The 12,032-nt window shown below is 41.4% G+C and overlaps 1 protein-coding gene across 2 annotated transcripts in view; it reads left to right on the forward strand.

Annotated features, from left to right (window-relative positions):
* syt7b (synaptotagmin VIIb) overlaps positions 1-12,032 on the forward strand; it is a 180,459-nt gene extending 168,427 nt beyond the window's left edge. For both annotated transcript variants that reach the window (XM_038701019.1, XM_038701021.1), the window contains 6 exons: positions 95-218; positions 5,418-5,685; positions 5,827-5,996; positions 6,327-6,441; positions 6,655-6,854; positions 8,109-12,032. In XM_038701019.1, coding sequence (XP_038556947.1) covers positions 95-218; positions 5,418-5,685; positions 5,827-5,996; positions 6,327-6,441; positions 6,655-6,854; positions 8,109-8,213 — 982 coding nt within the window. In that variant the 3' untranslated portion in view covers positions 8,214-12,032. The remainder of the gene's footprint in view (positions 1-94; positions 219-5,417; positions 5,686-5,826; positions 5,997-6,326; positions 6,442-6,654; positions 6,855-8,108) is intronic.

A 12,032-nucleotide genomic window follows, 5' to 3' on the forward strand; every position in this document is an offset into this window, starting at 1 on the left:
AACCATGAAAACCAGCCCAAAAGTTTTACTGTATACCAGCGTTGAATATGAGCATTTTATGTGAATTTGTGTGTGTTTGTGTCCATTTTAACAGGACCCCAGGTAACAAACCAGGCAGCAGTCCCAGAGGTCAGACCCCAGATGAGACTGGACGCCGCCACGATGCTAACTCCTCTGTTTCTGATTTGGCCAACTCAGTCACCAGTGACATGCTCATGGTAACACACAATGTCAACACAGCATAGCTACTAGAGATTTTATAGATATGCCACTAACTCATCCGTGGTCTGTCTGTTTTCCACATTGCTGAACTTATCTATATTAAGAGGAGCAGGGCTGCTGTCAGCAAAGCCTTTTAAATCATAATAAATGAGATGGCTAAAAGACTCGAATGGTGCTTCCAGATGATCTTTCCTAATCTAAGATGGAGGTTACATGCATGCCTTGAGACAAGGAAGGAAAATTAGTCAAGGGTTGGATGAAATAATGTAAAAACCTAAAAATAGGACTGGAACTTATTAGTAATCAATCACCATTGTAAACACTGTTATAATATCAGAAGGGAGTCAGTGACAGTGGGGGTCCAGGGCCTTGTTGATGAAGCCAGCTGCAGATGGGAGAAACCGTTCTTGTGGAGTGAGGTTTTGGTCCTGATGGACTGTCGCGTCATGCCAGAGCGGAGTGTCTGGGGTAGGAGGAGTCAGCCACCTTAAGGCGGACTCATCTCCACCAGAGATAAGCCAAATGAGGGTCGTGTCATCTGCAAACTTCAGGAACTTGACAAACTGGTGGCTGGAGGTGCAGCTGTTGGTGAACAGGGAAAAGAGTGGAGGGGAAAGAATGCCACCTTGAGGCTGATGGTTTGAGAGTCAGAGACATGTTTCCCATGTTTATGTGCTGCCTCCTGTCAGGCAGGATGTATATGATCTACCTGCATGTGGAGTCAGGCACGCTCAGAGCTTGGGAGAGCTTGTCCTGCAGCAGAGCTGGCGTGATGGTGTGAAAGGTGGAGCTGAAATGCATAAACAGGATCCTGGCATAGGTGTCTGAGGAGTCCAGGTGCTGGAAGATGAAGTGAAGGGCCATGTTTACTGTATCATCTACAGACCTGTTGGCTCTTTAGGCGAACTGCAGGGGGTCTACGAGTGGGTCTATGATGGATTTGAGGTGGCACAACACAAGGTGTTGCCCCACAAAAATGTATTACCACAGAGGTCAGGGCAAAAGGGCAGTAGTCATTAGGTCCTGTGGTGCTTGTGTGGTCATTGTGCGGTAGCTGTGGCTCAGGAGGTAGAGCGGGTTGGCTGTTAATCTGAAGGTTGGCAGTTCAATCCTGGCTCCCTGGTGGCTGTTCCGCCAGTGTATGAATGTGTGTGTTGTGTTAGTTTCTGTTTGAGCACTTAGGCTTTGTGTGTGAATGTAGTGTAAAAGTGCTTTGAGTGGTCGAAAAGACTAGAAAGGCGCTATACAAGTGGGGAGCATTTACATTTGTGTTTTTGGGGACAAGGTTGATGTTGGAGGATTTAAAGCAGTCTGGCGCATGGCATGTCTTCGGTGAGGCGTGTTGTACGTGAACATTTAGTAAGTTATAGTAACTTTAATTAAATTTAGCAGTACATACAAGCAGTCCAAGAAGTCTGTGTTGTTTCATTTTTAACTTGTAGCAGCTAATCTTCTTGTTTGATGCAGTTTGGATCGCACATCTTGACAGTTCATTCTTGACACTGGAAATATCCGTTGACAAAACAATGTCCATTCACGTTCCACTTACTCTCCGTATCACAAGTCCTTTACCAGCAGAGGAATTCTACTCAGTTTTCGCAGGAATGAAGCAAAGCATTAGCTCAGGCAGAGCACTGACGTTGCGGACAGCTGTTTCCTACATGCTTCACAATGACTTACTGATTTACTGCTTCATGCCCAGTAACATCCAATAATATTAATGCAGGAGTATGCAGCCATTATAACCTTATGCTTATCACTGCTAGTTTGCTGATACACACATGCTCTCTCCTCCACTCCAAGCTCTTCTTCATGAGGTATGTTTGGGCATTGTTGATTTAACTAAGATTTATGTTCATGTTCTTTGAGGTTTCTCTCAATAAACAGAGCCTTTTCTGAAAACTGATGAGTGGAGATTGTTTTATCAAATGAATGTACAGTTTTTGCTTTGGTGACATGGCCTCTTTGCTGTAAAAACTGACAGATCAAATTGTTGATTGATCAGCAAGTGCTGATTTATGACAAATACTGATATTTTGCACTGTAACTAAAATCACCCACCTTTATATCAGCATTAGAGTTCAGCGTTCAGTGTTGTTATTCCACCTTCTTACAGCTTGGGACAATTTTTCTAGTTTTGGCCATTACTTCTATCAGAAAAAAATAACTTTACTTATCAAATGAATTGCTGAGATCTGGGAACATGGCAGCCATGCTAAAAATGTTGGGGCCAGAAACACAAGCATTCAGACAGTCATGTGGGTTTTTAGCAAACTCCCAGCTTAGCCAAACTTATTTGGAAGATAAAATGTAAGTGTTAAAATGGTTTTAGTGAACTGTTGTCCTGCCAGATCACTTTTTTCATAACTTTTCATAACAAAATAATACCAAAGTTGTAATAAAGTCATTTTTTATGAGGTGTTTGCATTTTTATGTGTCTATGACCTACTGTAAATAATACACTGTGTTGGTTCTGGAGACAGTGAGAACAGAAAGCTCACTCAAAAAGTACTGTCTTCATCCCACTCGGCTCACCCACCTGTAGAGCACCACGGTTAGTTTTACAGTTAAGAGTATCTCAGCTAACTGAAACATACAGTAATCATCACCCTGAAGTGAGACAGTGGGAGGGAAGGGGACATGCGCCTTATCCAGCGAGGTTTGGTAATTAGCTGTGGAAGGACCCACAGTGCTGTGGTTGCAGAGATGGGTATGAGCAGTGTGTAATTATGTGGGTCTCATGGTGTGTCTGAGGAATTCCCAGTGGTGGTGCTTAATGATAATACTCATTCTGGGCAGTTTTGCCAAAGGCATCTATATATTACACAACCCTCCTTTCATGTTGAAAATACCCATCCAGTGCTTGTGAGCCACTTGTGCTGCTTTTGGAAAACCATGGCATATATGCAGACTTTATTCCATAGAATATATTGAGAAAAAAGGATGCAGAGAAATGGCCTTGAATATCAGGGTATATAAATACATCCAACCCTTTCAAGAGTTTCAGGTGATAGTGGTTGGGGGAGGATGGACGTGGGTCCTGTCAGAATCACATGCTTCATTTTATTGTGATGCTCACAGAGCCATGGGTTGTGGAGTGGGCATGTGTCTTTATATGTGCTTTATTTGTTTAAACGATAAGGCAGAGGATGTTCTGTTTTGTTTTTTGCAAATCCCATGTTTTTAATAGGTTTTGGCCAAAGGCACAGATGAATAAGCTCGGTCAGTCATTAACTAGATAGACAATACTTATTAGTAGAACCTTAAAAGTATACAAACCTTGCCACCTGTTTTGCTCCAAGAGAATTTGCATCTACTGCATGTGGATTGTTTTAGTTGCAGATAAAGAAATTAGAGAGGAGAATTTAAGAAGTGGAGAAGGAAGGACTCTGGGAAAAGAAGAACTCCCAACACAGAATGGGGAAAAGCAATTTAGGCCAGCTGTTGGGTAGAGGACTGCATAATGAAAAATGATCATATTCAGCATGGAGAATGAGGCTAAGCAGCACCATCAGAAATGTGTGGGAGAATATGGAATTGGATATTATATTTCTGGTGCTGCTCCTTCAGTAATGCTTCTAGCTCCTCCTCCATCAGATAAACAGGATTTCCTTCCCTCCCTCCAGGCCACGCCACCATCAGTCAGAGGGTCTGTCAATCAACACATAATTTGCTTTTATCACACAGCAGACAGCAGCCATGTGACATAACATTTAGGCTAGGTTGCCAGTTAAGAGCTGTGTTTTTAAATGTTGAAGTGCAGAATTAGTGCCCCCTGTGGATTCCAGGATTCCTATTTAGTGTGATACCACCTGTCGGCGCTTTTGAAAGTGTGTAATCTGTGTGTAAACATGCTGGGAATATATCCGAGTTTGACCCAATGGTCTGATAATAGTGATGCAATTCTCAAGGTACTACATTTTGTATACCCGTACAATCCACTGCTAGTTCATTAGGTACATCTGCTTAAAGCTTGTGCAGTTTACATACAGTCCTGTTTTTGTTGAGACTGTGTTAGAGGAGACTAATTTAGAGTTGTTGATTCACTTCAAGGGTGAGCTTGAAGGTGCATTCTTGACCTTGGAAATGACAGCTGACAAATCTATCTCAACTCAAGGTCCACTTACTTGTGTTGTTCTGGAGATTTTGATCGAATCACATGGTCTTCATCATGACATACTTAAAAATCTATGCTGAGAGTCGTTTGGAGTGGACATACAGGTGCTGTGAGCTGGGCAGGAGGCAGAAAACAGAGTGCTCATTGAACAATGCAAGCAAACTGAGTGCTCCTTACTTTGGAACCAAGACCTGAGATAAACAAGCAAAGAAAAAAATTACTTAGCAGTTTTCAAGTTGCGGCCATGATATGTGTACCACTAGTGTAAACGGACAATCTGGCACTGACACATACACACAGGGAGAACAAACAGGTGATTGACAAAAACGCTAGGAAGGGAAAACAGAGGAAACACCAAGGCTGAGAGGCTGGTACTGCCGGATCATGACAGACATTAAGTTTGCTCAGTTGCTATAAAACTGGAGATGTTCAAACTTTCCAGGATTCTGAGGAACTCTAGTGCTGTATCCAAAATCACTCTCTCACCTACTCATTCACTACTCAGTAGTTTAATCTATAGTGAGCAGTAAACTGAGATTTCAGACACTTTTGAATCATCATAATTTCGTCATTACTGAGAGATGAAGTGTTGCACGACTGTAATTTATCCCATATCCCACAGATGCTACTTTTCAAATCCACTAAAACTCATGGATAGTTTGAACATACACAGTTCTGTGAAAACTGAGCAAACTCGGTCTGCTGATGAGGATCGTGTGTTGCGGTCAAAATCTCTAGTACATGCAAGTATTTAGATATTGAGTTGTTTTGACAGCAACTTTGTGGTCATTTTGGAGGCTGCAGGTTGTGGTGCTGTTGAATGTAAAGTGTTCAACTGAGAGGTGTTTTTAATATTTTGTCCACCTCATTTAGCTGTATCACAGAAGGTAGACTAAATATTAGAAACACCTCTTACAAGCACAATCCAACAGCACCAAAAAATTTTGTTAAATATGTTCCTTCAAACAGAGTAATGAACCAATACATACTGCTTCCATCACAATGTAGCTAAAACCACCTAGAGTTGAATAAAAAGAATAGCACAACATTTATCTCCTCTTCCTCCTGTATTTCTCAGTTGTCTCCAGGTTCAGAGGAAGATGATCATGAGGGTCCAGTGTGTGAGAAGCTGGGTCGTATTCAGTTCAGTGTTGGATACAGTTTTCAGGACTCCACCCTCACTGTCAAAATTCTCAAGGGCCAGGATTTGCCTGCTAAGGACTTTTCCGGCACTTCTGATCCATTTGTCAAACTCTACCTGCTGCCAGACAAGAAGCACAAATTGGAGACCAAAGTCAAGAGGAAGAACCTAAACCCCCACTGGAATGAAACCTTCCTGTTTGAAGGTTCGATGGAGGAGACTTTCCTAATACCTTAACCATGAACTTAACAATGTTCACTGCACATGCAGGCACTCTTAAGCTGTTTATTTTCAATGTGCATCACTGTGACCTAGCAGGACTGTGTTGTGTCAATTTCTTTCTCAGGATTCCCCTATGAGAAGGTGGTCCAGAGGACTCTATACCTGCAGGTTCTCGACTACGACCGCTTCAGCAGGAATGACCCCATAGGAGAGGTGTCCATCCCTCTCAACAAACTGGACCTGGCCAACATGCAGACTTTCTGGAAGGAGCTGAAACCATGCAGCGATGGCAGCGTGAGTAAGAAGGAAAGGGGGAGGGGAGCAAAGGAAGGAGAAGGAAAGAAGATGAACAGGGAGGAGAGGGAGGGGGGAAAGACAAGACGGGACAGAATGTAATGGGTGATGTCATTCCTGGCTGCCGTGATGCTCCCAGGGGAGATGTGGCAGTGTGCTGGTGGGTGAAGAGATAGAAGGGAATATGAGGTTGACAGGTAGATGGAAAGAACACAGACAGCCAGAGGACAAAACAGAAATACACAGTATGCAAAAGAAGGGAGAACAACATGAAAAAGGGATTTTTTTAAAAGTCAACAGTTTCACTGTCTTTGTGCATGATTTCTCCAGGGGAGTCGAGGGGATCTGCTGGTGTCTCTGTGCTACAACCCCACAGCCAACACCATCACTGTGAGCATCATCAAAGCCCGCAACCTCAAAGCCATGGATATTGGAGGCACTTCTGGTATGAATGCTACTTTATCTCCAATGTATTTCTGTTGTTGTCCTTCTATATCATTGCTCCTTCAAAATGAAAATGAGAAAATTTGTGTGTTTTATTCACCACTAGAAAATGACATCAAATCCATGAAAGCACACGAACTGACATTCAGTTTTAGTAAGCAGGAATGAGATGTTGTGAACAGCATGCAAACTGGTGTATATTTCCTCTCATCAGACCCCTATGTAAAAGTGTGGTTGATGCACAAGGACAAGCGCGTGGAGAAGAAGAAGACAGTGGTAATGAAGCGCTGTCTGAACCCTGTTTTCAACGAGTCCTTCCCCTTTGATGTGCCTGCCCATGTGCTGAGGGAGACCACCATAATTATCACCGTCATGGACAAGGACAGGCTCAGTCGCAATGATGTCATTGGAAAGGTATCTCCATCCCTCTTCTTCGCTTGTTCTTCTTCTCTTCCTGTTACTCAGTCTCTACTGACCCCTGCTGGAAAACGCAGACCAGTCTTCTGCATTGTAAATTATTAATTATCGAACAAATTAGAATTAAATTTACAATTAAAAAAGTCATTTTGAGTCATTTTTGAATTTAGACTTACACCAATGACCAATTAGCATGTCATGTACGCAAATGCAGGTGCATGCTGTTATATGTATTTTTTTAGTTAGTTGGTTGTTGTAATTATTTCTCAGAATATGTCCTGGAAAAAAACTTGAAAATGACAAATAGTTAGGTACTGCTTTCCAGAACAATTTCTTTGATAGAACTGCTCCATTTTAAACACAATAGTAATTTATTATTGGAAACTTAATTTGTCATATAAGTTCAACTGTATGGCTTCCTGTAGACAAAGTCACATTTGTACATGTGGAGCTGAGCTGCTGTGCACTGACTGAAAGAGTCTAGATTTTGCTATCTTAACAATTAATTAGAATGAATTCATTGGAAGTGTACCAACTTAAAACTGTCTCTGCTTCAGCTATAATTATTGCCAAATTAAATTGCTCTTTTCAGGAAAATCCCATAGAAAGTAATTTGGATTTACAGACCTGTCAAATAAAGCATTGCCTGAGTTTCTAGTATTCCATTATTTAATCCACATCAATATTATCTCATTACAGATTCATATATTAGAGTCAACTCAACTGTAACAACCGTCCCAATTGAGCTATGCACTTCATGGATGATCTATTGTGCTCTCTGTCATTCACACACATCTACAGTAATTGCAGGTGCCTCCTAACCACATAAACTACCTACCTGCATACAGCAGCCATTATATGTTGCCTATTATACCACATTCATAAATAACTTGAAACTGGTCGGAGGACAGAATATTATTTCCTGTGACATGCACAGAACAGGAGCTTCTATCTACATGAGAATTACTTAAAGACTCTGTGCTTGATCTTCATTAGTGTCAGCATTAGACCTTCTCAGAGTATTTCAGCAAGTGAAATCTCTCTTTTCTTTTTCTGCTCTGGATTTGAGTTAAATTCCGGCAGGCTTAGCGGTGAAAGCAGGGCTAGACTTAAGACTCGTAGGTTTTTTTTACTTAATACCCCCCAGTTTTTGTTTGTTTGTTTTTTTGGGGGGGTGGGGGGGCTAAGGGTCTTTACATATAATATCAATCCCTGTGTACATGAGTTACATTGACTCTCTCTTTCTCACAGATTTATCTCTCATGGAAGAGTGGCCCTGCAGAGGTAAAACACTGGAAAGACATGATGGGTCGCCCTCGTACTGCTGTGTCCCAGTGGCACGCTCTCAAGGCCTGAGTTACCCAGCGACCAACCTGCCTATAGTGTTTCCCCCACTCAGAATTCAGCATCAGCATTTCAGCCCCTGCCCTCAACCCATATCCCCTCCTCCCCTAACTTCAGTCTCGGGCTGCAGACAATGTGTGTCATCTCTTTGTTCTCAGGCCTCTTTGATATCCTCTGCCCTTAGTCCTCATGACACCATCCTTAAATTACACCCATGTCAAGTTTTGATTCCCACCTGACCCCCACCCTCTCTCATCCATTTGTCTGAACTTAAAAAACGTCTTTAATGTCCTCACTCACTTCCTCCTTGTGCCCTCTTTCTATGAGATTTCTTTTCAAGATACCCTTCAGTCTTTCCTCCACCTTGTCAACCATTCCCAGTGTTTAACATCAGAGCAGTACATTTTGCCACCCATGAATACAAACTACCAACCAAAAATGGATCAAACTGGTATTCCAACCATCCGCTGTGGTGGCAAGACGGGCTGTGTTAAACCATGCACCTAAGTGTGAATGGCACTGATCTGTGCGACTCATTTCCACCTACATCTGGTGTTGCAGTGCGGAATCTTTTCTCCTCCTCTGTTCAAGTCCTCTTCCATTACTATCACTATTCCTCCATACCCTTAAAATGCCTGAAAAATCAGGAAAACCGACACAGGCAATGGAAAAGTGATGGGCTGTATTTAAAATGGAATTAGACTGGAACTGGACTCATTGTCACTAAACTCTTGTTTGATCTTTTTCACTTTTCACTCTTTCTCTGGCACCACTGTAATAATTCTCCCTTGGCTGGAACCCTTCGTTGTCTGTGCGTGATGTGGGTGATGTGCTGTAACCCCAAATGACGTTCTTCAACAGATTAAAAGGAAATGAACATGAACATTTAATGCTGGTCCAATAGGGGCAAGTGTAAAAAAAAAAAAAAAAACTATTTTTTTGGAAAAGAAATCCCGATGGACAGAAAAAAAGAGTAGAGTTATTAATGTTGTGTTTTATTTTATTTTTCCTTTTCAAAAGAACTTAGAGAATCAACATGTTCTTCCAGACACAGAAAATAAGCAAAAAGCCAGCTTCCATAAGTGTGGAAGTGTGGGTTAATGTGTGTGTGTGTGTGTGTGTGTGTGTGTGTGTGTGTGTGTGTGTGTGTGTGTGAATGAGGGAGTATTTAGGACAGCTAAATTAAAGATATTGTTGAAAACAGCATTGCCCTCAATAATAATGTTGATAAAAAATAAAGTATTGTTAGTGTTTGTGGTGTTGAAGTTAGTTGAAGACATGGGGAGGTCACTAAGGTTAAAGGGTCCGTCCAGCCAAATCACAGACACACATACAGTACTGGGGACATATGTGGTATAAAGCCAAGAAGACAGTTTCGGATGTATATGTCATGGGTATGATCCCGTGAAATCACTGCTGCCACCCCAAATACAAAGGAGATAAACAGGATTACATTGTGGTGCTCTCTTCATTTGAAATAGCTTTTGAAAATTCTAACAGCAGCATGTCTTTCCAGAAACAATGCTCTGGGCTATCAGATAATCCACAAACCCCTCAGTGAATAATTTTCATTGGGGCTAGAAGAAATTGGTGAAGACAGCTGAAGTCAACATGTGACAACAACATCAATTATTTGAGCACAACAGACACAATTGCATTCATCTCAATCACATTCGGGTGGTGGGAGAAGTCTCAGTGGTACCACGGAAACTAAAACTGAAACTTTCTGCTTGGCTTGATTCCACTAGGGGTAAGTGGGCAAAACATGTTTTTATTTTCATGACCAAAAATGAAAACCTTAACTCAAGGTCCCCCTTACTACAGCTTTTTTTATTGCTCATGTTTTTTCAACCATATCTCACAGTTTTCCTTGCACACAGTGGCATTGCACCAATACGCACCAAGCTCAAGACATGGGTGACTGGGTCAAAAGCTACAACCTTCCCTGAGGAAGACCAAACAAAAATCATCGTAAGCAAAGACTGCTTAGCATCACTCCAAAATCGGTTAGTTTTGGTGAGGTGCCATGCTGTGAATGCCAGGAATTGAACAGTCTATGATTTTTATCCACCGCGAGATCTCAGATTCAATTGAGCAATCTCCATCGACCAAGAAGGTCCACGAGGTGCAGTCAAAAGGAAACAGCAAGAAATATTTTATGATTTGACATGAACTGACATAAAAACCAGGCAGTAAATCAGCTTATGAGTATTAGAGATGGTGATATGTTGGGAAATCAGATCTAGATGAAATCAATCAATCAAAATGCATCTCTGTCACCCATGTTATGATGTTTCCAGCAGTGGCATTAATCTGTGCATTAAACAGGCATTAAAACACTAAACTTAGCAATATGAGTCCACGGACCTGATTTTATGTTGTCTTGGGGGCGTTTGAACTAAGTACAAGTCAGTCTTCCAGTTGTTTGCTTCACTGCCTGAACGTGACCTCCCCCAAGTCCCATATAGGCATGCACTGATTGGATGAATGGAAACAAATGACAGTAATAATATCGGGGTGGGGGGGTGTCTTTTTACATTCCACTGTTTGTCTTTGTCTACTGGATGTGTGTGTGTTTGCACTGTGACTGAGTGTCAATATTCAAACTTTAGTTTGTGTGATTGTATTTACTGTGAGTCCCTCTGTATGTGTATATATCTGCACTGAGTTCTATTTTGCCAGTTTAATACAGAACATTGTTTACTGTTTTTATTCTGTATGAAACAATCCAGATGTACAAAGAAATATGTTTTTTTAAAAGTTGTCACTTCTTTAAGAATCACTGCACTTGCTGATGACGATGCTGGAACAAACCTCTCTTCAAAGCAGGGCTATTTTTTCCTTGGATTGGAAGGAGGCAAATATGTTATAGATGAACTGAGAGTGAAGGTCAAAGGGAAAAAAATGTCACAAACAACCTTTGCAACAAGATAAAACCTGTCTTCTTTGACTATCATACAGGACATTCATTTTTAGTATAGTACAGGAGCAGCTACCCATGTTTTGTCCTATCTGTCCTTCTTATTTGGTTCGATCTAATTTACCAAGACCAAAAAAAAAGAAAAGAGTGAAGGGTGGCACCGAAACATCACAGCTGACATACCCCCAAAACACCCCCGTCGTGCACACATGCTTTCTGGCACAAAGTGTTCTTTGTGTGCCTTATAAACCCTGCCACGCCTTGCTCTTCACCATATGCGCTCTCTCTCCAAGTGTCAGGAAGGGAGAGGGGACAAAAGGTGAGAAAGGAGATAATCATCACCTCTTTGCATCACTGTTAGCTACGTCTCAGGTCAGAGCAGAGCATCCCAAAATAACCAGGAACACAGTCATCTGTCTGTCCTGATGGCCCTGTTTGTTAAACATGTCTGAGTGCTGTTGACAAAGCATTACATTCCAAAGGCTTAGTGAAAGTCACTTTAATCAATGCAGGTTAAATATTGGTTAAATAACAGTCAGGGTTTGGTATATTTTAGTTTTAAGAAATCGAGCTAGATATGTCTGTCTACACTATTCACTAGCCAAATGCTATAAACTGGTAAATTTCACTGGACAGGCTCGCATTTCTGATTTAGGGCATTCTGCTTGAGACAAAGAGAGGTTAACCAGCAACATTTTAATTTATATACTGTACAAATGATTGTGAAGTGTCCTGTATGAAAAAAAAAATCATCAGTATTTACTGGGGTTGATATCTGTCTGTCCTTGGTATCACTCAGCCCCCTCTTTCACTCCCTCTTCTCTTTGTAGTTACACATCCGTGGGGTGCACAATGTTAAATATCAACCATTTATTTTTTTGAAATCTGTACAGTGTATATAAAAATATAAA

The sequence above is a fragment of the Micropterus salmoides genome, unplaced genomic scaffold, assembly GCF_014851395.1.
Source record: "Micropterus salmoides isolate LMB-PRFRI ecotype aquatic unplaced genomic scaffold, ASM1485139v1 Ms_hic_scaffold_6, whole genome shotgun sequence".
Classification (NCBI taxonomy): Eukaryota; Metazoa; Chordata; class Actinopteri; order Centrarchiformes; family Centrarchidae; genus Micropterus; species Micropterus salmoides.